The following is a 25,544-nucleotide window of genomic DNA, read 5'->3' as shown; positions in this document are numbered from 1 at the left end:
TGAACTAAAATGCTACGCCAAATCTTTAACTTTACAGTTCGACGAAACATACGAAACCAAAAGTTGAATCAAGCACTATACTTGTGATATCTGGTGGTGATGGTTATGAGGACTTTCGTAATTCGGGTGCAAATTCATTGAGTGAAATTGCCGGGCGTGAGGACAGCACAAATCATTTGCTTATATGGCAAATTTGAAGTAGGCGCCGCAAGAATCGTTGGAAGGAATTACTTTCACGTTGGAAAAACAATAATTAGTGGTGGCATCGTAGTCCGGGCGGATATCGACGTAAACGTGGAATCAATCGACATATGAGCACAAGCATCTAAAAAAAAATTGTTGACACTCAGGATTTCTACGAAAAACAAAAAAATAATAACGTACGATTTCGTTCGATTTTATGACTACCGGAATAGCAGAATTACCAACCAATACACAAACACAATCAACAATTATGCCAAAATCCGCAATATGCAAATTTTGTGTGCAACGCTCAAACAAAGTTCGAAATGCTTTGAATTTCTATTTTTTTTTTTCAAATGTAAAATTCGATTTTATTGCTGCTTATGATTGTGCACGATATGTGTAAGGGGGCATTTCAAATGTAGCCTTAAGTATATGTATATATTTTTTTGGGATTAGTTTTTAATACAAAAGTGCAATGCTCACAGGCGTACATACAGTGTTGTGCAAAACAATGGCAACAAAAATATACAATGTAGTTGTGATAATTATATTTTTATAGGATGTGAGTAGGTATTTGGTAAATTTGTTTAACTTTGCTCAAAGTTCTAGAATTTTTTCAAAACTTCTCGCTACAACAACTTAGCAACAAAGTTTTCAACTTTAAAATTGTATTTCTGAATTAATATTTACTAATAATTTTATTTACTAAACGCTGTTACTCAAAAGTTTGAAAAATTTGAAATTGATCAATGTAAACCAATCGTGCAGCATTCGAAGCGATAGGATCTGTTATTTTCGACTTTCAAGTCAACAGTATTCAGATTATTATTTTCAAAAACAAACTTTCCAAATATGATGAACTGATAAATTTCAGGAACTTTTAATCAGCAAGCTCTGAAAAAAGGTCACGTAAACTTTTGTTTTTTTTTTTTTTGTAAAAAAATGTTTTCAACTTTTTAAATTAAATTTTTAAATCAACTTTTTATTCAACTGAATATTGGTTCCGAAATTGATCAATATTGGCAACTGTTTAATAAGTAGTCTAAAACAAATGCATGCTGAAACTTTCGTAGTTATTTTTTTTTTTGTGTAACACGGACGATCCCAGCTTTTTGAAATAACTTTTCGAATCAACTTCTCATACGGAAATTGATTCCAAAATTGATCAAAGAAAACTCTCAAATATCTAGTTTTAATAAAGTTGAGGCTACAGTTTCTATGCTTATTTTTTTGAGAAAGTTATGTTTTCAACTTCCTAAAATTGTTTTTTGAATGAACGAAATAGATTGATTTCAAAATTGATCAATGTCAACAACTCTTAAAAGTATAGCTAATATTATTCTTTTAAAGAAAGTTCACCCTTACACACATTAAAACTTTTGGTTGTGCTAAGTGAATGCCCTTAGCTATCTGATATAAATTTTTGAATCAACTTCGAACACTACTCCCAAAATTGATCAATGTCAACAACTCTTAAATATCAAGTTTAAAGAAAAAGTGCTCATCTTAAGTTGCGTTGTTGACACTCTCAGGTAAGTTTTTGAATAAACTTCTCATACAATTGATATGGATTTGAAAATTGATCAATGTCAAAAACTCTGTAATATCTAGTTGAAAAAAAAAAACCAAATCATACCCCAACTTTAATGCTTCACTTTTCCAGTGTAAAGTGGATTGTGTCAACTTCGTGTAACAAATTTTTGATTCAACTTCTCATACAACTGAAATTGATTCAAAAATAGATCAATATCAACAAATCTTTTAAATGTTTATTAAAATCCGTTTTAGGGGTTGTACTCTGCATCTTTTCGTGACTATTTTTGATCTGTTTCTTTATTGTTTTCGGAATAACATCACAATCCCTTTGAAACTGTTACGGGAGAGAGTATCTTTGGATAACTTTGGGATAGTTTTTGATATTATTTCGGGACTATGTGGTCCATCCGTAGTCTCTTTCACCATTATTTTAAAAGTAGTTTTCGGACTGCTTTCTGTTTTCAAAACTATTTAAGGACCCTTTGTTGAATATTTATTGATCACTTTGCAAAAAAGTGTTGCCAAAGGATGATTGGCCCTAAAATGAAAAAAAAAAAAAAACGTAGCTCCCTCCAGACTATTAGCTATCTGTATAAAAAATCTCGGCTTATTTTCTTTAGCAGCTCTGTTCAGTTTGAGTCACAAAAGCAAATATTCAGGTACCCTCACATCCCGACATTGAAGCATCCACACAATTTTTATTCATGAACTATATTCATATATATTTTTATTTAATTAAAATTCGAGAATTTTCGTTATAATTAAAAAAACCTTTTCGGGATTGCTTTCGGGATGATTGTAGGACTATCTCTGAATTATTGTCAGGCTTTATTTGGATTATTTAGAGTGCTTCCGTGGCTGTCCTGATCGTTTCGGATCCTTTCGTGGCTATTCCGCATTGTTTCGGGATAAGTTGTGGACTATCGCTAGATTTACAAATATTTTCGGGCTATTTCAGAACTATCACTGGTTCTTTTTGGAATTATTTTCTGAATAGTTTCGAATTATTTTAAAACCATTTCAGAAACGGCTATGAGTCATTTCGGGTTTAGCTGTAAACTATTTTGCGATTGTTTGCGTTATAATTTCGGGATCGTTTCGCAACTGTTGCAAGATTATTCTCGAGATTGTATCAAAACTATTTAAACGATTATATTTCGACTATATGGCAATCGTTTTATGTTTTGTATTCTTTGTGTTAACGTAATCGCTGTTGTTGTTGTTGTTGTAGCGATAAGGTTGCTCCCCGAAGGCTTTGGGGAGTGTTATCGATGTGATGGTCCTTTGCCGGATACAGATCCGGTACGCTCCGGTACCACAGCACCATTAAGGTGCTGGCCCGACCATCTCGGGAACAATTTATGTGGCCACATTAAACCTTCAGGCCATCCCCTCCCCCCCAACCCCAAGTTCCATAAGGAGCTTAGCGTCGCCAGAGCCTCGTCTGTTAGTGAAACAGGATTCGCCGCGGATAGGTGAGGTTGACAATTGGGTTTGGAGAAGCTATATGTTGCGCTGGCAACCTGCAGGGTTGCGCTACACAGCCCCTTGAATCTGGTATTTTAGTCGCCTCTTACGACAGGCATACCTACCGCGGGTATATTCTGACCCCCCCTAACCCGCTGGGGGAAACGTAATCGCTGGTTACGACTAATATAAATAATATATATTATTGTGAAAAATTAAATTGAAATGGTTGCTAATGCATTGCACAACACTGTAGATAAAATTCAACTCATATTTGAGGGGGCCCACGCTATTTCTGCGTCTGCTGCTAAAGCGATATAGAAAAATGAATTAGCAAAAAAAAAAATATAAGTATACAATAGATGCAAATATGTATATACAGCGTCGACAAAAAAAAAAAAGGAGTGGACATTTTTTGGAGTTTTGGCAGCTAAATGTTTTTTTTTCATAAAAAGCGCTTATAAGAATTTTGTAACTGAAACCATGCAAATCAAAGTCAAAGATCTTTTCGAAATAAATCGATTAAATTTCATTAAAATTTTGAAATTTTTATTTAGAGGTTTTTAAATATTTTTTTTTTGGGGTATGCAGTTTTGTAGCTCAGTAAATTTTAATCTGACAAAGTAAAAGTCATATATCTCTCGAAATTCGCATTGATTTTTGAAAATTTTTTAAAGATTTTTTTTGATATTTAGAAAAAATTTAACACTTTTCGAGCTAAATTTTAAAATACTCTTGGAAAGAAATTTGACAAAAATGAATGCGAACTTTAAGAGACTTATTACTTGTACATTCTCAGAGTAAAATTGTTTGGGCTATAAAACTGCATACTTAAAAAAAAACAAGTAAGGACGGGACTGTCTTCGGCTGTGCCGAAGACTTCATACCTTTCATGAATGGGGCTGAACAATAACCTTATCCCATTCGTAATCTCCAAATAATGCGCTGTATAAGATAAGAAATATATAGTGAACAGATGTACATACCTAAACGATTTTAAGATAAATATAAAAAAATGGAAAAAACCCCCTTATCTGAACCATCGGTTTTATGGGATATATATTATATATAGCTCCGATCGAATTGACTTTTACAGGAAATCTTCTATGATATATTAAAATATGTATCACCACGTCTCACGTTTTTATATTGGAAACTAAGGGAGAAATGGCCAAAAATCTTTCTATCTGAACGATCGGTTGTATGGGATAGGTATATACTAGGCCGGGTCGATGTGTGGGGAGGCAAAAAAATCACCCATTGCTCTATGAAAATCATATTCTAGGGATTAAAATAAGAAACTTTGCCGAAGGAACCATACCTCTAAAACGAATTCTGATGTCCCCCAATTTTGGTCGAACTTTTGGGTAGGGGCAAATTTTGAAAAATCCCAATTTGACCCATTTAGAGTGCTCCAATCGAGTTCAAATGTATAACCGACCCCCACTAACTTTGGAGGCCCGACCCACCGATGCCAGTGGCACACCCCCTGGAACCCCCCTGGGGGTTCACCATACAAACATTTCAATAAATCGCCGGTTTTGCACTTTACATGAAAAAATCAGCTAATTGGCTATGTGGTTATAAGGCCAATTGACCTTATGGCCGTTGACCTTATGTCACCACACCATCACATTAATGCATTGACATCGGTCCTTGATAAGTATGCAAAGTTTCAAATTAATCAGACTTCTAGAAACTGGTGAAAATTAAGCTCAAAGATTCCGTTACATACAGGCCAAGCTAATAAAAGCGTGCTAAAAATGAATTTAACTTAGTAAAAGAAAAGAAATTAAAAAAAATTATTAGAAATTGGCATCGGTGGGTAGGGCCTCCAAAGTTAGTGGGGGTCGGTCATACATTTGAACTCGATTGGAGCACTCTAAATGGGTCAAAGTGGGATTTTTCAAAATTTGCCCCTACCTAAAAGTTCGGAGCAATTTGGGGGACATCAGAATTCGTTTTAGAGGTATGGTTCCTTCGGCAAAGTTTCTTATTTTGATCCCTAGAATACGATTTTCACAGAGCAATGAGCGATTTTTAAATCGACCCGCCCTAGTATATACTATATACATATATCTCCTATCAAAGTGATTTTTTCAGGAAATCTTTTATGATATATTAGAATAAATATCACCAAGTTTAACGTTTTTATATTGGAAATTAAGGGAGAAATGGCTAAAAATCTTTCTATCTGAACGATCGGTTGTATGGGATATATATTATATAGCTCCGATCGAAATGATTTTTTCATGAAATCTTCTACGATATATTAGAATAAGTATCACCAAGTTTAACGATTTTATATTGGAAATTAAGTGAGAAATTGCCAAAAATCTTTCTATCTGAACGATCGGTTGTATGGGATATATTCTATATATAGCTCCGATCAAAGTGCTTTTTTCAGGATATCTTCTATGATATATTAGAATATATATCACCGAGTTTCAAGTTTATACTTTCTTAATTACGGAAGGAATGACCAAAATCGTCTTATCTGAACGATCGGTTGTATGGGAGATATATGTTATAGTGGTCCGATCCTACCGGATCCAACAAATGTCTAATATAATACAAAAATACATCCTTCTGCCAAATTTCATTGAGATATCTCAAAATTTGAGAGAATAGTTTGCGTTCAAACAGACACACGGACGGACAGACGGACATGGCTATATCAACTCAATTCGTCGCCCTGATCAATTCGGTATACCTAATGGTGAGTCTATCTTCTATATTTATCAACGTTACAAGCATCGGATCAAAGTTAATATACCATTTCATGTTCATGAAAGGTATAAAAATAATAATAAAAAAAAATTGAGAGAACTCCAAATAAAAAATTCGAAATTTCGTAAAACTTTCATGAGTTTCCGAATTTATTCGAAAAATTTTTTGAGATTGGTGTGTATAGTTTCAGTTACAGTATTCATAAAAATTTTTTCTTAAAATATTAAAAATAAAAAAGGTGAATTTAGTTTAGTTGTTATTATTATATTATCACTGCTATTTTTTTGCTCCCTGCTGTGTGGAGCTTTATCATTATTATGCACATAAATAGTTACATATGTTTATTGAACTCGGTATATATTATGTATGATATATTTTAAAATATTTTTTTATATTCCTTTAGATTTTTGTAAATTTAAACTTTCTTTGCGCTGTTTTAAATTTATTATTTGCCGTACAGCATGCAAAAGTACATACAAATAATATAATTTATATTAAAAGAAGTGCGAAATTCCTATACATAATATAAATATTACTCATACGTATAATATTATATGTTGAGATGTTTGTTTACAAAAAAAGATAAAAAAAATTTCAGCAACAATGTTTACAATAAATCAGTGTATATACATAAATATGTACATACAAACATATGCATACTTACATAACTATGTGTAATTTAGCAAATGAAGCAAGTGCATAAAAACAAAAACAAAAAATCATAAATCAAATTTATAAAACTGAAACTGAATAATGTGCCAAAATGTGTTTCCTTTGCTAATACACGCTGTTACTACTATTTACTACTTCTACTACTAATTAAAAAAAAAAAAGGAAAAACATATAAAAATAATACTAGGAATAATCACTATAAAAATAACAACAAAAAAGCTGATAATAATGCTAGTATATAAGAAATATATTAATAATAATTACAATTAAATTCATAACATTGTTTAATAATCAAAAAAAAAAATTTTTTCAGTTAATCAAAAAAGCATAAGTACACTACTCGACAAAAAAAATCTCCAAAAATAAAATAGGCCTTTCCTAAAGTAAAATTTTCTCCTGATTCCGAATATGACTTCCATTTTCCTGTGGCAGATCTATTTTCCGCGATATGGGCGAAAATATGAAAATTCCCATTTTTGCAGAACACTACTTCATATAGGTAGGCCAAAAATTTGTAGTTTTCATTTTTTCGTTTTAAACTGTTGAATTATACATTATACTAATTCCCATAAACATTTTTTTCTTTCACCACCTTTCAGTATCTTCAGTAGTTTGGCCACCTTCCAAAAAACGTTGAAAAACTTTTGAGAAAGAAAAGAAATTTTTTACAAAATTTCAGATTTAACCACTTTAAAATCGGAAAAATTCTATGGACGAAAACAAGTTAGTCCTCCCATGTTGTAGGTAATTTAACTACGAAAATTTTAAGCATATAAGTACAACAATTGGACGTGCCATTGAGACTATAGCCCCATTAACTTGCAAGCGTCTATCCTAAAATTTTAGTATTACTTTGATAAAATTGGCGAGACATTTCATTTGGTCACTCTATCTTAGGGTTTAATAAATTTAAAAAGACATCAAGTATTTAATTGTCACTACTGTTTATTGGAAATTTTGTTTTGCAGTAGTGCAAATTTATACATACTATATCGGTAGATGTGTTTACGAAATGGCTTGTTGCAAAAGAAATTTTAAATGTAAAAATAATCCCGATGATTTTTGCTTTATTTGCGGACATTATACTTTTCCCTAAAATAACTCTAGCCAAATTAAAAGAAGGTAGGTTAAGGTTTGTTGGTCCGCAAATTAGATAGTTGCTGAAAGACGAAAATTTGCGAATCATTTATCATCAGTAGAAGCAGCGGCTAGGGACAGCTTTAAGCAAGTCGTTAGTGGATTTCTTGGCAACAACAAAGATCCCAACTATAGAGAGATGGTCAAAGCCTTGTTGAAAAACTACAGTGCTATGAAATGCAAAATGCATTTTTTGCATTCACATTTAGATAATTTTCCCGTAAACCTAGGTGCTGAAAGTGATGAACAGTGTGAAATATTTCACCAAGACCTCATGATTTTTGAAAAGCATTACCAAGGTTTTTGGAATGAAGAAATGATTGGAGATTATTGCTGGACAATAATACGGGAGACAAACCCAGAAAATTATAAGCGGGTAGTTAAAAGTACCCACGTCCCTCGCTATTGACCACCACGGTAAAATCGCTCAATTTGACTTTTTTTTAGATGTAGATATGTATGTATTTAATGTTGTTGTCTTTGTTGTTTTTTACTGAATTCCTGATTTATACTCATATTACTCAATCAAATACAATTTAACGTGCAAAAATATGTCTATAATAAAACGTTATAAAAAAATAAAAACGTAGTTTGAATAAAAATTTTCTCTATAAAAAATTGTAGGATAGACGCTTGCAAGTTAACGGGGCTATAGTCTCAACGACACGTCTGATTGTTGTACTGGTATGCTTACAATTTTCGTAGTTAAATTACCTACAACATACGAGGGCTAATTTTTTTTCGTCAATAGAATTTTTACGATTTTAAAGTGGTTAAATCTAAAATTTTGTAAAAAATTTCGTTTTTTTTCAACATTTTTAGAACGGTTTTTGGCATAGTGGCCAAACTATTGAAGATACTTAAGGGTGGTGAAGGCAAGAAATTTTTATGGGAATTGGTATAATGCACAATTCAACAGCTTAAAACGAAAAAATGAAAAATACAAATTTTTGCTGTATCTATATGAAGTAGAGTTTTGCAAGAATGGGAATTTCCATATTTTCGCCGATATCTCGGAAACTAGATCTGCCACAGGAAAATGGAAGTCATATTCCGGATCAGGAGAAAATTTCACTTTAGGACAGTTCTATTTTATTCTTGGAGACTAAAGTTGATCAAAATTTGTTGAGTAGTGTTATTTATATAAACCTCAAATAAGCATACTTAAATTTAGAAGAAAAAAAAACAATAAAAATTGTCACGTTGTATGTATGCATATTAAAAAAAAATTATTAAAAATAAATACACAAAAAAAATATTTTTCATTTGAAAAAATGCGCATATAAAACCGTTTTGTATTTACTACGAGTACATAAAGCATCTTAGGAATTATAGAAAAATTTTAAATTATTTATATATATATATATATATACTTAACTCAAGGTATATAAAGATATTTATATACAACAAAAACCTGCTACAAAACAAAATAAAAAAAAAAAATATATCAATGGGTATAATCGCTAAAAAGTACCTATCACAAAAATAAATATTTTTGAACCGATTGAACAATAACTCTTGAAACCTAACAACTTAAGACCTTTTTAACAATAAGATTGATATCTAAAATATTTTAATTTATAATACAATGATGGTTTAAGCAAAAATGTTAAATAAATTAGAATTTAAAAAAGTATTTACACTACAAATAAATACGCAAAAATTGCAAAGCGATAATCACAACTTGTATGATTTCCAATTGTTGAACAAAGCCAAGGTCGCTTTCTACTCTATAGAGCGCTCTTGAAAAAGTCGTTACATTTAAGCGAAACCATAGTTTACACGCTCAGCTGACATTCAATTTAATATCGATCAGCCAGACTTCAACTTCCAAACCATTGCGGGTGCTTGTTATTGACATGCATTTGTCAATTATGATTACGGGCGAATTCATCTAAATGCGCAGTATATTGTACGGTTCACTCGCCGTACAGCCTGAACGGTTGATTTAAGATAAGCGTTCACCGCACAGTGAGACAATTCCGCCATGCGTTGTGCTTTTGCCGTTGCTGTTGTTTCAGCAGTGAAATGGGGTTACCCTGAAAAGACAGCCCTTTGTCGGGAAAAGTCCCGAGTCGCTCCGGTACATAGAACTGGCTGCCTTGGGGAGCGCCATGCGTGGTGCTCATGACCAATAATAGGATCGGTAGTCAAATAGTTTTTACTTCTTGCTTTAATGGATTTTCAATGGGGTTCTTTATTCCATCTACCGCATTTTACCAATCGGCTAAAACTTTTTAATCTTTCCACCCTTGCAAGTCGTAGAGACCTGCTTGTAGTAATTTTTATGATCGAATTAGTGAACGGCTTGGTTTCTAGTGCTTTTTTACAAGCGAAGTTAATTTTAACGTTCCTTCTCGACAAACTAGAAATTTTAAGCCCCATTCCTGATACATGTAGAACCAATTTTAATTTAAATGAGCCCTTCCGTAGTCTGTGTCAGGATTATTACTCTCACTCAAGCATAATTGATAGTTCGGAATTTTTAGCATTTAACAATATTTTATTTCCTCTCTTAATAATTAGCAATTCACTTATCCTACTAACCTGATTATTATTATTTTCTAACTATTTATATATATTTCAGTAGTACTTAACCTACCTTATTAGTGTTTCACTTAGCAGATGAGTTTGATATTTCTCTGTAGTTAAGCAGTTTTAGATCTCGACGCTTAAAAATCCCTGCATTTCACCGACTCGGCAATCTAAATTACAAAATTACTGAAGGCCTTTTCCATCTCTCTAGCTACCTTGTAAATTACTCAACTACTAGCCGTCGATGTTTTGAAGAAAGCAGCTTTTCAACCCTCTTTCATCAGCAAAACGCTGGCTGATGTTTTTTGCTTCCCGAGAGAAGACATCGGTTCTTCAAGATCGGGGTGCATTATTCTTATGAACCCATCCAAAATTACACAGGCCAACAAAATTTGAAAGAAGTCCAAACGTAGAAACCCACTAACAATTTTCGAAAAGTCTCTAATTGCAAAATGCGGAAATCGAATAAGATTCGAGATATTCTTATATATAGGTTTGAAAATCACAAAAGCTAATTTTCTTTAAAAACCTTCACATAATGTTTGAAAGCAGAATTATTTCCCTCACTAACCCGACTTAATTTTTCTCGATATTTAATTAGTGTGTATACTCTATGTTGCTGCAAAAAAAAGCAACATCTTTCAGGCAGACTTTCTTCTGTTGGATTTGGAGTTGTTTAGTAGACAGGGTAGTCGTTAAAACTCATTTTAATTTAAAAGTTTTGTCTTGTTAGTCTAATATAGATTTAGTTCGAATATGCATGATTTGCTGAAGCAGCCTACATACAATTGTTATGTGACAAACGTGCCTAAAAGTATACTTCAAATTTTTGAACGAATTTTGCATGAAAAAATATAGCAATAAATAATAGTTTAAAAAAACTAAAAAAACACGATTTTATACCAAACCGAACTATAAAATAGAAAATAATTTTCAATTAAAAATAGTTTATATAGCAGTAGTAGAAGGTCAAACAATCGCTTATAGTTAATCACCTCAAAATAAAATTATAATAAAATTTAAGTTATTAACAGAATAATTTAATTCACAGTAAAAAGCGTGGGGTGCTTGATATTGAATGTTACAATCATTCTATTGGCAACTGTCTGAGAGGAAAGATATGAAATGTAGTCAAATGCACCCCACGCTTTCTACTCTGAATTAAATTATTCTGTTAATAACTTAAATTTTATTATAATTTTTTTTTGAGGTGATTAACTATAAACGATTGTTTGACCTTCTACTACTATTATATAAACTCTTCTACTGTTATATAAACTCTTTTTAATTGAAAATTATTTTTTATTTTTTAGTTCGGTTTGGTATAAAAGCGTGTTTTTTTTTGAGTTTTTTAAACTATTATTTATTTTAGTTTTTTCAAACTATTATTTATTTTTAATTTTTTAGTTCAAGTAATTTTAAATGTTTTAGTCGAGAGTGATGAAACCTCGAAACGCTAATGGCCCATGGATGAAGACGCAGGGAGGCTGGACGCGGTCTTTCGCCGAAATTGCCAAGGGTCGGCAAATCATTGGCATTATAGATGAGAGCAGCGAAGATGGCAGGATCCCGAAACAACAGTGGAAGTGGATCGAGGCCGCGCTCGCTACGGTGCATTCAAAGTGGTAATAAGGCCAATTGACCTTATGGCCGTTGACCTTATGTCACCGCACCATCACATTAATGCATGGTCATCGAGCGTTGATACGTGTGCAAAGTTTCAATCAAACTTATGGCCATCCAAAGTGGTAATAAGGCCAATTGACCTTAAGGCCGTTGACCTTATGTCACCGCACCATCACATTAATACATTGTCATCGACCCTTGATACGTGTGCAAAGTTTCAATCAAACTTATGGCCATTCAAAGTGGTAATAAAGCCAATTGACCTTATGGCCGTTGACCTTATGTCACCGCACCATCACATTAATACATTGTCATCGACCCTTGATACGTGTGCAAAGTTTCAATCAAACTTATGGCCATTCAAAGTGGTAATGAGGCCAATTGATCTTATGGCGGTTGACCTTATGTCACCCCACCCTCACATTAATGCATTGTCATCGAGCCTTGATATGTGTGCAAATTTAAATCAAACTTATGGCCATTCAAAGTGGTAATAAGGCCAATTGACCTTATGGCCGTTGTCCTTATGTCACCACACCATCACATTAATGCATTGTCATCGGTCCTTGATACGTTTGCAAAGTTTCAAATTAGTGAGATTTCTAGAAACCGGTGAAAATTAAGCTCAAAAATTCCGTTACACACAGGCCAAGCTAATAAAAACGTGTTAAAAAGGACTTTAAAGAACAATATTTCAAAAAACATAAGTAAATTTTCAAGAAAATTGTTGAAACTTTGTTATGTTGCTTTGTAACAAGAAGCAGTTTTCGTGATTAAAAAAAACGTATTCCTGTTTATCTAGGAACAAATATTTCGACAACTTGAACCAGTTAAAAAAGCATCCCAACGAGCTCAAATTCAACGCATTCAAAGTACTGGCTCATTTCTGGGTCTGTTTGTTTTTTAAAATATCCTCTACCATTTAAAACTGTCAGCTGGACCCATCGATTTCAACCTAATAACGCCTTTACTGCCCACTCAGTTCTGGTATTAGTCACAAACCCTAGCTTCAAGATCTGAATGTATGTACTGACTACCAGCTCGGTAGCGTAAAATTTTTGATGCAAAATGTGTATCGATGAGCGCCTAAAAGTACTATTTTAGTACCATATACATATCTATTCCCATCATATGACTTTCTTTTATCTTGCTGCTGCGCTAGTTCAATAGATGTATCTACGGCAGCTTTTTAAGAGAATCTCATTACTCTGCCGATTTTTTTTTTAGATAATCCAAAAAGTTAGTAAACTCGTCGCAGCACTTTTCGTGGTTCGGCCTTATATTTTCGTAAGCCTAAAAATATACCCCTCCGAGGTAACTTGCAAAAATAACGGCATTATGACAGGTGTAGCTCAGCGCCATTTAAAAATTCCCAATGGTATTATAAAGCAAATCTTACGATCTACAAAAAATGTCCAATTCCTTTTTGTTGGGTTGTTGCTTTAAAAGCTATTCGAGGCTTAGCACTTTCAGTCAAAGTTAAATCCTTACGTATCAAGCAGTTTTATCTATTGGAAGCTAAGCTGAACTGTGTAGTGCAGAAACGAGATACTTTCGTCCTTCAATTTCAAACAACGTTTATTATAATGGATTTAAGGTATACTGACAATACTTTCACTATAAACATTTTTTGACACACCCTAATGCCCTAATGCTACTTTGTTTTGTGGGAATCATGCAAGGTAAATACATACAAAACTGCAATAATATAATTCAAGTTTCAAAAAAGTTGGTTAACATTTAAGAGATTATTAAAATAAAATTAAATAAAATAAAATCTACAAAGATAATCTAAAAAAAATCTAAATTTACATATACATAAAATATTTTTTAAAAAGGGTGAAAGTAAAAATATTACTTAAATGTTTTAACAAGTACGGTTTGCTGACACATACTAAACTGACTTAACAAATAAACAATCAATAATTCAATAAATACACTAAATTCGCAAATAATCCAGATGAATTTATTGACAATTTTTGAATGAATATTTTAAAAATAGAGAATTTTGAGCTACAATATACATACCTATATGTAAAATAAGCTGAAATAAAATTAAAATAACACAAGTGTACACGATTTTGAATATAGGCAACTAAAAGTGGTTTTTAAGACAATTTATGACGCTGAATCCGATTCTTTATTACGTTTTTTAAGATTGATTCTAGTTTTTAATACAATCAATAAATTAATTTTTAAAGATTTTTGTCAAATAATATTCATTTTATTAACTTAAAAGTAAAACTTTGCCTTTTGTATTGTTTAGTATCTGTTTCGCGTATTAGAGTCCAAGAGTAGTTGCTCATCATGCCTTTATCCCGAAATCCTTGGTATCGTCTTTCAATGTTGGCTAGATCTTGGTGTAGCCGCTCTCCTTGTTCGTCGCTCGTATCACCCAAGTTTTCGGGAAAAAAAAAATTGAGATGGGAATGCAGAAAATGCATCTTTAGAGACATTCTAGCTCCAATCTTTAGATAATTTTCCAACATATCGCCAATAATTTCCTTAAAATGAGGGGATTTGTGATTACCAAGAAAGTGGTGAACGATATTTTGAAAAGATGCCCACGCGGCTGCTTCACCGGGCGTTAAACATTTTGTAAATTTTTTATCAGCCATTAATTTTCTAATACCAGTTCCGACAAATATTCCTACTTTGATTTTTGCATATGACAATTTAGGAAACAACTTGACTTTGCACTGAAAAGCCGGTCCTTCACGGTTTAATGCTTTGACGAAGTTCTTTATAAGGCCTAGTTTAATGTGAAGAGGTGGTAGGAAAATGTCTTGTGGATTTACAAGTGATTCAGCGAGACGTTTTGCTGTCCAGGTTCATATCGAGTACGACTTTGCCATTCATAATGATGTTCAGTTGCGCGGCTATCCCCCAAGCATAAAAATCAACAAAAGTTGGTGAATCCATATTGCATTCCAGTTAAGATACCAATTACCTGTTGAAATAAATTTCGGTATCAATGGCTTATGAGTGTCTGCTACTCTGAAACCAAAGTAGTGCAGATACGCATCTTTGAGCGCATTTGTTGTTATTTTTCCACTTTTTTTAATCACATAACAACCACAAATGTAACAAAAACACCTTGAATCAACTGTGCAACACTGTCTCTGCATTTTTATTTGCTCTAATCACTTATATTAGTTTACAGTTACAGTTGAAATGACTTATCAATCAGTGCTACTATTTAAAAGCTGATATAACAGCACAAAAATCAATCTTAAAAACCTGAATGCAGATTCGAATTCAGTATATCAAATATAGTTAAGAATCGTTCTTATCTGCTCAGATCCAAAAGTTGACCTGAATTTGTAAACTTGTGTAATTATAAAGATTAAAACTGAGAAAAAAAAGAAAACTGCAATTAAAAACAAATATTTGCCAAAAAAAAAAAAAAAAAAAAAAATGAACTGTTGCTGATTAAACATTTTGTAAAAATTTTGTTTCAAATACTTAAAATATATGGTTCGTACATATATATATATATATATGTAAACTGCTCATAATTTACACATACCGTAAACAATAATTGTAAAATTAACAAGAAAACAAATGTTAGATTCACATGGTCGATTACCCGTTTCATAACCATATTAAGAAATAAGGGAAAAAAGTACTTTTTCAGTATATATCGGTAAGGCCAAAATCACGGGATGAAATTCGAAAAGTGTTTATATATATCCAGAACGCTGAATACAGTTAGATGAAAGATCTTTCTTCTTTTCTGAAGCCTCGTATTACCCGTAGGCTAACCTAGCAGCATCATTTTAGAGATGTTACTGAACAGAGGTCTATTCTAAAAATTAAAAAAAAATTTAAAAAAAATCTGTTCTAGCCAAATTTCCAAAAACTGAAGAATTTTTAAAATTTGTTAAAAAAAACAAAAGAAAAAAAAAGAACTACTGTTCTAAGTGCTTTTCAATAGCTCCAGAGTCCTTTACTTAGAAAAACACTTCTGTATAACTATGGAAAATATTCAAGACTTTCTACAAATTGAAAGTTTTAAAAATTTCTTCAAAAAAAAAAAAAAAAAAAAACCGTGCCGTTCTGAGAGCTTTTAAATTCTTTCAAAGTAGACAATTCCTGCTGCAAAACTATGCCAATATTCAAGATTTTCCAAGAATTACATTAATTATTAAAAAATTTTCAAAACTATTTCAAAAACTCTTCATTAAAGATTTGGTGAAAAAGAAATAAAAATGGCTTTGCGAGGTCATGCAAAAAAAATTTAAAAATTTTTTTAAAGTTTCATATAGAATAAAAAAAAAAAATGTTGAGAAAGGTAAAGTTCTGCTTCTTAATGAAAAAAAAATTCTGAGTAGCTTTTCATGAGCTCTTAAAAAGAAGAAAAAAAGAATTTTTTCAGAAAGTCTAAACAATTTTAAAAAGTTTTTAAAAAAAATTTCGTGCGAAATAATGGATAAACTTAAGTTTTCAAAAGTCTAAACATTTTTAAATTTTCAAAAAACTTAAACATTTTACATTATGCAAAAAACTTGAAACTAAAAACTTAAATTTCCCATAAAAATTTAAGTTAATTTTCGTAAATTGAAGAGTTTTTAAAAGGTATAAAAAGAATTCTGCAAAACTACCATAAGTATGCAAGAGTCGAAAAATTTAATTAAAAACAAAAAAAAAAAATATATAATAAAATGTTCTGAATAAAACGCAACCCGCCATAGCTATAGAGTAAATGAAAAGGAAAAACAAAGGTTGCCTTGTTTTACATTCATATTTTTCCAAAACTCGAAACATTTTAAAAAATTCAGAAAAATTTAAAAAGCATATTTTAGGCAGCTTTTCAATTGAGCTATGGTTTCTGAATTGAGAAAAAAATCTTATTCAAAATTTTGTAAAATATTAAAATTTTCCAAAAATTTAGTTTATTTTTGTAATTAAAAAAAATTTCAAAAACTCTATTCTGAATGAAAAGCAATATCTTATATAAATATTTTTTCAAAAACCGAATTAAAAATAAAAAAAAAAACTTACAAGAAATATCTTCAGATGTTAAAAGTTTTCGTTCACATACAAAATATTCAAATATTAAAAAGATTATTTAAAATTTCAAGAAATTTAGAAAAATTCTGTAGAAGTAGAAATAATATAATGAATATCAGAGTTCTCAAAAGTTTTGAAAAAAATTTCAAAAAACTTAAAATATGTGTCTGTGGTAGCTTTCCGATTGTACAGATTCTAAAGTAAAGTTACTACAAATAGTGTTTATATTTTCCTAAAAAAGGAAATATTATAAGATTTCAAAACAAAACTTGTTTTTAAATTTTTTAAAAAAGTCGAAAATATAAAAAAAAATATGAAAATTTGATTTTTAGAAAGCAGAGGAAAGGAAATTTTGCGAAAATATATGAATATTTGTTGTAATTTTACAGAACTTCTTATATAATTTAGGATTTTCAAAACTACTGAAATAATGATAAAGAATTTTTTTTTGTTGGAATTTAAAAATTTTCTTTCGGAAATTTTCAATGTTTGGCCTATTTTTACCAAGTTTTTTTTTTTTTTAATTTTTAGTTCTAATTTATCAGGAATTTAAAAAGTATTCAGAACAGTTTTTATTGTTGTTCGAATTTCTAACCTCAAAGTCATGTCTTGTCTTCTAGTATTGAAACCAAGTGAACTTTAAATAGTACCGATCTAAGTTGTAGAAATTGTAATTGCAACTTTTATTGAGTTCGCTATTCAACTCCATATAGAATTGTATCACAAATACATACGCAAATAAAAAAATATGAACTACACTTATCTGACCTCATCTGAGTATAAAAAACAAGTACAATTTCATAACACACTGTACAAATCTGTATCCATAGCAACTGCTGCCTGTGCTTCCAAACTTTCAAAAAAAAAAAAATAAATAAAAAAAAAAAAAAATCAAAACGATATATCTGCATTTGTGAAATGTTATTAATGTTCCCGCAGCTTGGGTAAAATTTTTTTAAAACAACAAAAAACATACTTTCAAATTTAGAACCAAAGTGTATAAGAATCTATACACGCCACTGTAGGTTTTATAAGCATAGAGTTCAGGATTAACAAACATCGTTAAATTAATAAAATCTATTTATAATTTAATATTTTGAATGTGTTATGCTATGTTATGGTGTTAGTTTTAGTAAACTTTACTTATAAGAAAATACACTTAACAATTAACTAATTTCTATTTATCAAATTCAACTTTTTTTATAATAGTTTTAGTTTTTGTATATTATAGAACAATAATTATTTTATTTTTTAGGTACTATTGTATTGTGTAAACAATTTAGTTCAGTGTTGTTAAAGGCTACCAACTTAAGTGCATATATATTTAAATTAACATGAATGCTTACTTCAAATAATTGTATTTATTTATACTCAAAAGTATGAAAAGTTTAAATGATACAAATCACTTGAAACTTAACAGGCGATTGTTTATGCCTAAACAAAAGGATATTTATATGTATTAGAAATATGTTAACTATCAAATGTGGAAAATAATTGTGGATCTAAGCAAATAATTAAAAAATAAAAAAATAAAAACGAAATTTAAAACAAATAAAAGCACAAAGGAATTTGAACTATGGATTTGGTGAATATTTAGTGTAAAATCGAAAAGATCGAAAAGAAGCGTCAATAAAAATATTTAAACTGAGTTCACTTGTTTATGATAAAAGCTGCGTTTTATTTGAAAACGGAAAGGACTTTAAAGAAGAGCAAGTAAGTATACTAACGAAAACCTCTCTAATTTTTATTTTGTTGATTTTCCGACAGGGTGGATAAATGATGTATATTGGAATGATTTTTCGTCATCCCTTGTCCAATTTGGTTTCGAGACAAACCAGTATCGGCGTTGTGCCATCATCAATGCCGATTTTTGATTTCGAGAACGAAAATCGACATTGATGATGGCACAACGCCGAAACCGGGTTGTCTCGAAACCAAATTTGACAAGGGATGACGGAAAATCGTTCCAATATTCATCACTCTCTAATTTTTACACGAAGTAATATAAAAATAACCAATATTTCTAAAATTATGTCAAAACAGGTCAAAAGTCATTCTGAAATGATTGTGATATCAACAATAAGGAACAAATCCAAATTAAATTTTCAAATAACTTAAAATAATTGAAGACTAAAGAAATAGTAACGAAAGTAGTTTTAAGATGGTGCAGCTGTGACAAAAACATCATGATTCTGAAATTGATCTCGAAGCTGCAAGAATTTCGAAATAATACCGAAATGATACAGACCAGTTGGTGTCAAAAATATCTTCAAAAATATGAAAGCTAATTAAATCAGGTCCTATTAATGGCATGACTTTGTAATTATGCACAAAAATATCAATAACGGTCTTAAAACTAAACAGGGTTTCTTGAAATGTCCAAAAATATTTAAAAAGTGTTCCTGAAATGGCTCCGTAAACGACTCCGAAACCAGAATTATTTTCGAATGATGCGTATAGAAAATTTGACTGAGACGTGAGTACGAGGTATGCGTGAATTGATCGAAGTTGAACTAAAACATAGGTAACTTTACCAGAAACAGGTATGTGCAATATATACGTGTCCAAACATACCGAAACAATAGATGATGCAAAACAGGAAGAAAATCATAAAATATTTTGGTGTATTCTTTTATATACATATATATTATATTGTTAATAAATTTACGAGTTTTTGATTATCATGCACATTCTGTTAACGTTCGAATCGTTGAACTGTCGAATAAATAACTCCAATATTCAGAATGGCAAAATGGTCTTTATTTACAACTTTACTGTGGAAGTAGTACATCACAATTACAATTATGGCGTACTCCACTAATAGCATGTTTAAATCAAGCTGGTTCTTCATTCCTCAGCTTGCGCTGCTTTTATACTCTCGGATACCTCGTTCACCTATTTCTCCTAAGGTATAAACTGTGCGCGAACAGCTTCTTATTTATGTCTACTTTATGTATGTGTTATTTACGTTTCTTTTCTAGTTGTATGCGTGTGTATGTGAAATATGCGAAAAAGGCAATGAATATAGTAAATAACACGTTTTCGGTTTATAATATTTTTTGGATGCATAGTCGATCAGCTAGATATATTTTTTGAAGCGTTTTCCACATCTACTTGGTTACAAGCCGAAAACTCTTCGATAACAAATCGAACAATTTCGATAAAAGTTCTATAATTTTCAGACAATACATTCAATTTTTTTCCATGAAATCGGTAAATTTTCGACAGCAAATCGATACATTTTCGAAAGTAAATCAACATTTATATACTCAGCTGAGCAGAGCTCACGGAGTATATTAATTTTGTTCGCATAACGGTACCCCGTAAAAGCATAAACTAATCGAGACAGATATAGACTTCTATATATCAAAATGATCAGGGCAAAAAAAAAGTTCATTTAGCCATGTCCGTCCGTCCTTCTGTCCGTCCGTCCGTAAACACGATAACTTGATTAAATTTTGAGATATCTTAATGAAGTTTGGTATGTAAGTTCCTGGGCACTCATCTCAGATCGCTATTTACAATGAACGAAATCGGACTATAACCACGCCCACTTTTTCGATATCGAAAATTTCGATAAAGCGATGAAACTTGGTAGGTGGGTGGAGCTTATGACGCAGAATAGAAAATTAGTAAAATTTTGGACAATGGGCGTGGCACCGCCCAATTTTAAAAGAACGTAATTTAAAAGTTTTGCAAGGTGTAATTTGGCAGTCGTCGAAGGTATCATGATGAAATTTGGCAGTTACTCCTATTACTGTATTCGTTCTAAATAAAAATTAGCAAAATCGGATGAGAAAAAAGTAAAATTTTAACAAAAAATTAAATACGTTTACAGGATATAAGTAAATTATGTCAACATTCAACTCCAGTAATTTGGCGCAACAAAATACAAAAATAAAAGAAAATTTCAAAATGGGCGTGGCTCCGGCCTTTTTCATATAATTTGTGCAGGATACTGTTAATGCCATATATCCAACAAAAATTTACCAATCATTGTGAAATTTGGTAAGGGTATCGCTTCTATGACGAAAACTGTTCTCTGTGAAAATGGGCGAAATAGGTTGAAGCTACGCCCAGTTTTTATACATAGTCGACCGTCCTTCCGCTCGGCAGTTAACACGATAACTTGACTAAAAATCGAGATATATGTATTTCCTAAACTTAGTTCACCTACTTATCTGCACTTACTTTATCTTGGTATTAAAAATGGGCGAAATTCGACTATGACCATGCCCACTTTTTCGATTTCGAAAATTTCGAAAAATCTTACTTTAAGAAAAAACTTTGTAAAATGGGTGTGACAACTACCATATTAAGTGGAAGAAAATTTAAAAGTTCTGCGGCGCGAAATCAAAAGCCCTTGGAATCATGGAAGGAATACTGTTCGTATTACATATATAAATAAATTAGCGGTACACGACAGATGATGTTCTGGGTCACCCTGGTCCACATTTTGCCCGATATCTCGAAAACGCCTTCACATATACAAACAAGGTTCACTCCATTTTAAAACCATCATTAATACCTTTAATTTGATACCAATATCGTACAATAAACATATTCTAGAGTCACCCTTGGTCTACGTTTATGGCGATATCTCAAAAAATCGTCCACCTATAGGACTAAGGGATACTTCCTTTTAAAATACTCTTTAATTCCTTGCATTTGATACCCATGTCATACAAACACATTCCAGGGTTACCCTGGGTTAATCTTCCTACATGGTGATTTTACCTTATTTGGCAAAAGATGAAGGAAAATCGTTCAAAAAAACCTCACCCTAGGTCTACAATTTGGTCGATATTTCCCAAACGTATGTGATATGGAATTAAAAACCACTTATAAACCATCTACGAAACCCTACGAAATCAACGCAGCTAAGCTCTCAGCTGAGTATGTAATGTTCGGTTACACCCGAATTTAGCCTTCCTTACTTGTTTTAATAAAAAACGATACAACTTTAATAACATACTCCACGCCCACCTTAAACTCATATTCTGTATCCCCGCATGCAGCATACCACGTGCAAATATTACCCTTGCACTTTCCTTACGCTTACACTTTGGATGTCCCCATACAGTATGCAAATAATTTGGAAACTTTTCTGAATTACTTATTTCTATTCCAAAAATTTTAAGATAAATCTTTTCGTAAATAATGTTTGGTATCTACAAATGGCATTTTCTATAGGTCTACAATAATTTTCAGAAAATTAATAAATCCATCTGCGTTTGTTAATAAATTTACGTGTTTTGCATAAATGAACTGCTCAAAGCGTAACTCCCTTGGAAATAGCTGCCATGGCGTATGAGTAACATTTATAATACAAAAAGTTTTTTTCCATAGAAGAATTGTTTGTTACTCATATTTCAATGTTACTGCTTACAAGAGAGGGTGAATTACATTCTAATTGGATTAAGATGAGCATGTTTTCGTTTATTAGGCCGTTTTAACTTTTTAATTTTTTTTTACGCAGATTATGTCTTTCCTGTCAAGCCATCTGTTGTTGTTGTTGTTGTAGCGATAAGGACACTCCGCGAATGCCTTGGGGAGAGTTATCGATGTTGATGGTCCTTTTCCTGATGCAGATCCGGTACGTTCCGGTAACAAGCACCATAAAGGTACTAGTCCGACCATCTCTGGAACGATTTGGTATGACCACATGAAACCTTCTAGTCCATTCCGCCCTCCCAAACCCTAGGTCCATCAGGATTTCGGCGTCTCCAGAGCCGCGGCTGTTAATGAAACAGGATTTCGCTACGGGTAGGTGAGGTTGACAATTGGGTTGGAGAAGCTATGTGTTGCGCTGTCAACCCCTTGAGAGGATTGCGCTATACAATCCCTAGAATCAATTTGGTATTTTAGTCGCCTCCTACGACAAGCATACCTACCGCGGGTATATTCTAAGCCCCCTAACCCGCTTGGGCTGCAAATGCTGATTGTAAACAAAGTTGCGTGCCAAAGGATGTCTGTTCACAGTTTTCAACTTGGCACAAAATGCAGTGAACGTTTTTAACCGACGTTGGCCGTTAGCGAAATACAACATTAATATCTAACTGAACTTTCCTTTGTTTCTTTTCCTTTTCGCTCGAAAAATATACTTTGCTTTCCTCTATTTTGTAATGTTTCTTTATTTGATTTTCTTTTCGTTAGGATCGCGGCGAAAATTCGAAATATTTTAGCCGGCACCTTTCTGTGTTTCCGGCCATCGGCCGCACTTTAAACGAATATCCCTGGTAAGGTCTAACGTGGGCACCGCAATACAAAGTATTTCCTGATAGAAGCCTCTTCATAAGTTTGTATACCAGAAGTAAATATTTCGGATTGCCTAAAATGTATCTCTGAAGGACTTATGCATGATTAAATGATTCAAATATATGTAAACTGCTTGTCATCGTCTAAATGTATGATTTAAAGTGTAGGAAAAGAAGGCGTACTCATAGTCGAGGCAACTTAGTAGCCGTAATTGTGGATAATTGTGAAAATTGTAATATCTTCGGCATATACCTCAAAATACAAATAGAACCGATTACCTGATTTTTAAAGTAACTATCGTAGTCTCATCTTGTATCTCTTTTTATCACCCGGTGAATATAGCCGGCCGTACACACCGCCATATTGAGCACGCTGTCAACACGCTGACAAAGCGCGAAAAAGTAGCCACCTTGAACATCTTGCCAGGCAGTTGACGGATAAGATATCACGCTTGTTTTGTCCACAATGGTAGCCGTTTTTATTTTTGTAAATTGCATATCTATCAAATATATGTTATATTTAAAATATAAAAACCGACACATTTGATTTTTAAACTACAGAAAATCTAGTTACTATCGAACTAGGCCTCATTTGGTACTTTAGATCTAGTTCTGAACCAGAAATTTGTAACACTAATTACTAACTTCTCTAAACGGAAGCTACAATATGAATTGCTGAATTTCAACATATTATAGAACGCGAGAAATGAGAACAGCTAAATAGATTTTACTTAAACGGCCTAATGTTACTACATACTAACCTATTCACTTTGCAGCAGATGACTGGAAAAGGAATAAACTTTATCTTACAGTAATAGCAGAAATGTAATTGAAGTAATAACAGCTGCAGAGTAGCATTGATAAGCAAAGCGTGTTGGCAACCCTGCGCAGCTATGTTGCGGTAATTATGGGAACAGATCAAAACAGCGCCAGCAGATAGTCGGCATTAAAGGAGTCCTATACATCAGTATGTTGGAAACATTCAATGAATTCAGTCGAAAGAGCACGAGCAAGTAAAAAGTGATTTTAAATTTTTAGTAAAAAAAAAGTAAATTTTTACGTAAATTGATAAATGTGTATATAAACTTTTAAAAGCGGTTACTACATACGAATTAAAAAATACAAATATTTATTAAAGTAAATAAAAAAAATTTATATTTATAAAATTTGCTAAAAAAAAGTGTACTTTTTTCAATACTTATATATGTATGTAATATGGTATGAAAAAAGCAATCAAAAAATTTAAAAACCTAATTAACTAGAAATTTTTCAGCACACATGTGCTACTGGGTTTGAATGTAAACTAACCAAGTCGGTGGCTTAAAAGCATACAAACCTTTTGCCGAGTGTGCGGCGGATGTGAAAGTTCCTGCCAAGTGAAAAGTTTTAAAAATTATAAACGGATGCTTGTTGGCGCCTTTGAAAGAAGAAAAAAATTGCATTTCAAGTGAAGTGAAAAAATTTGCATAAAAAAATTTACTACGCAAATCATATGGAGTGTAAGGTAATATATTTCTTAGCTAAAGGAAGCAAAGTGTTGTAATGCAAGGATGTGTAAGAGTCGAACTTACACATACATAGTACCAGTGAAAGTACATAAGGGCCTCTGAAAAATCTTGAATTAATAGCCTTGAACTGAAAGTAAAAAAAAGATAGAAATTGTTCCAAAACTTGCTTCATATAAATGGACAAGAAAACAGCGAAAATTCGGCGGAAAATTCTTTAAAGTCCATACAGATTGGAAATTTCGCAGTAAAGAAATTATTAAAGATCAATAAATTGCGTCTGACTTAGTAACTTTGTTTCAGATACATTTTTTACAATAAATGAAAATTCAAGAACATTTTGTCTGCACTTACGCACGCATTGGTCCATTTATATAAAGGAAGTGTGTAAAAGTTTTTGGTGAAGTTTCAAGTTTATAGCCTAATGGTAAGTCATTTAAAAATTGATCACACGGCGGAATCGTATTCCATACGACTTCTTTAATATTTTGATATATGCGCCACCTAGCTGAATTTTTGCTGCTTTTGTTGCATTAAGAACGGGCTACCGTTTGGTTGTACGAAATCTCTAGTTCACTTGACAGGGCGCTTCCCTAGTAGTTTCTTTCAAACGGCTCCCTATTTCGTATGAGTTTTCTAAATATCTCAAACCATGCGCCACCAAGAGGAAACTCTTGTGAAAGGTTTTGATTTTCTAACTTAATCACCCCTATTACGGTTGTCAACTTCAAGCGGGAGTCATTGGTGCCGAAATTCGTATAGCTGTTGTCGTATGCCTAACGTAAGCAGCTGTTGATCGTTACAACGGTAACCAAAAACCAATTGGTTGGCTACGATACGGTTACGACCTTAAGCTGTAGTCATTGGTGCCGTTTGTCGT

General features: G+C 32.1%; 2 protein-coding genes across 5 annotated transcripts in view; both read left to right on the top strand.

Annotated features, from left to right (window-relative positions):
• Nucleotides 1-8,984, top strand: part of LOC137252422 (uncharacterized) — a 204,510-nt gene extending 195,526 nt beyond the window's left edge. The window contains exon 21 of the mRNA XM_067788074.1: nucleotides 38-8,984. Coding sequence (XP_067644175.1) covers nucleotides 38-197 — 160 coding nt within the window. The 3' untranslated portion in view covers nucleotides 198-8,984. The remainder of the gene's footprint in view (nucleotides 1-37) is intronic.
• A 15,179-nt stretch (nucleotides 8,985-24,163) lies between these two features.
• The window catches only part of LOC137237010 (probable G-protein coupled receptor No18), an 81,600-nt gene continuing 80,219 nt past the window's right edge, over nucleotides 24,164-25,544 (top strand). The window contains exons 1-2 of one of the 4 annotated variants that reach the window (XM_067760254.1): nucleotides 24,164-24,296; nucleotides 24,422-24,663. The gene's annotated coding sequence lies outside the window, so the exon portion shown is untranslated. Of the gene's footprint in view, nucleotides 24,664-24,986; nucleotides 25,092-25,544 lie in introns of those variants that run through there. The other 3 variants (XM_067760175.1, XM_067760407.1, XM_067760488.1) reach the window with 3 other exon arrangements.

Source organism: Eurosta solidaginis, chromosome 1 (genome assembly GCF_040869045.1).
Source record: "Eurosta solidaginis isolate ZX-2024a chromosome 1, ASM4086904v1, whole genome shotgun sequence".
NCBI classification, from domain to species: Eukaryota; Metazoa; Arthropoda; class Insecta; order Diptera; family Tephritidae; genus Eurosta; species Eurosta solidaginis.
Note: the sequence above shows the minus strand (reverse complement) of the source record. Positions and strands in the feature narration are given on the sequence as shown.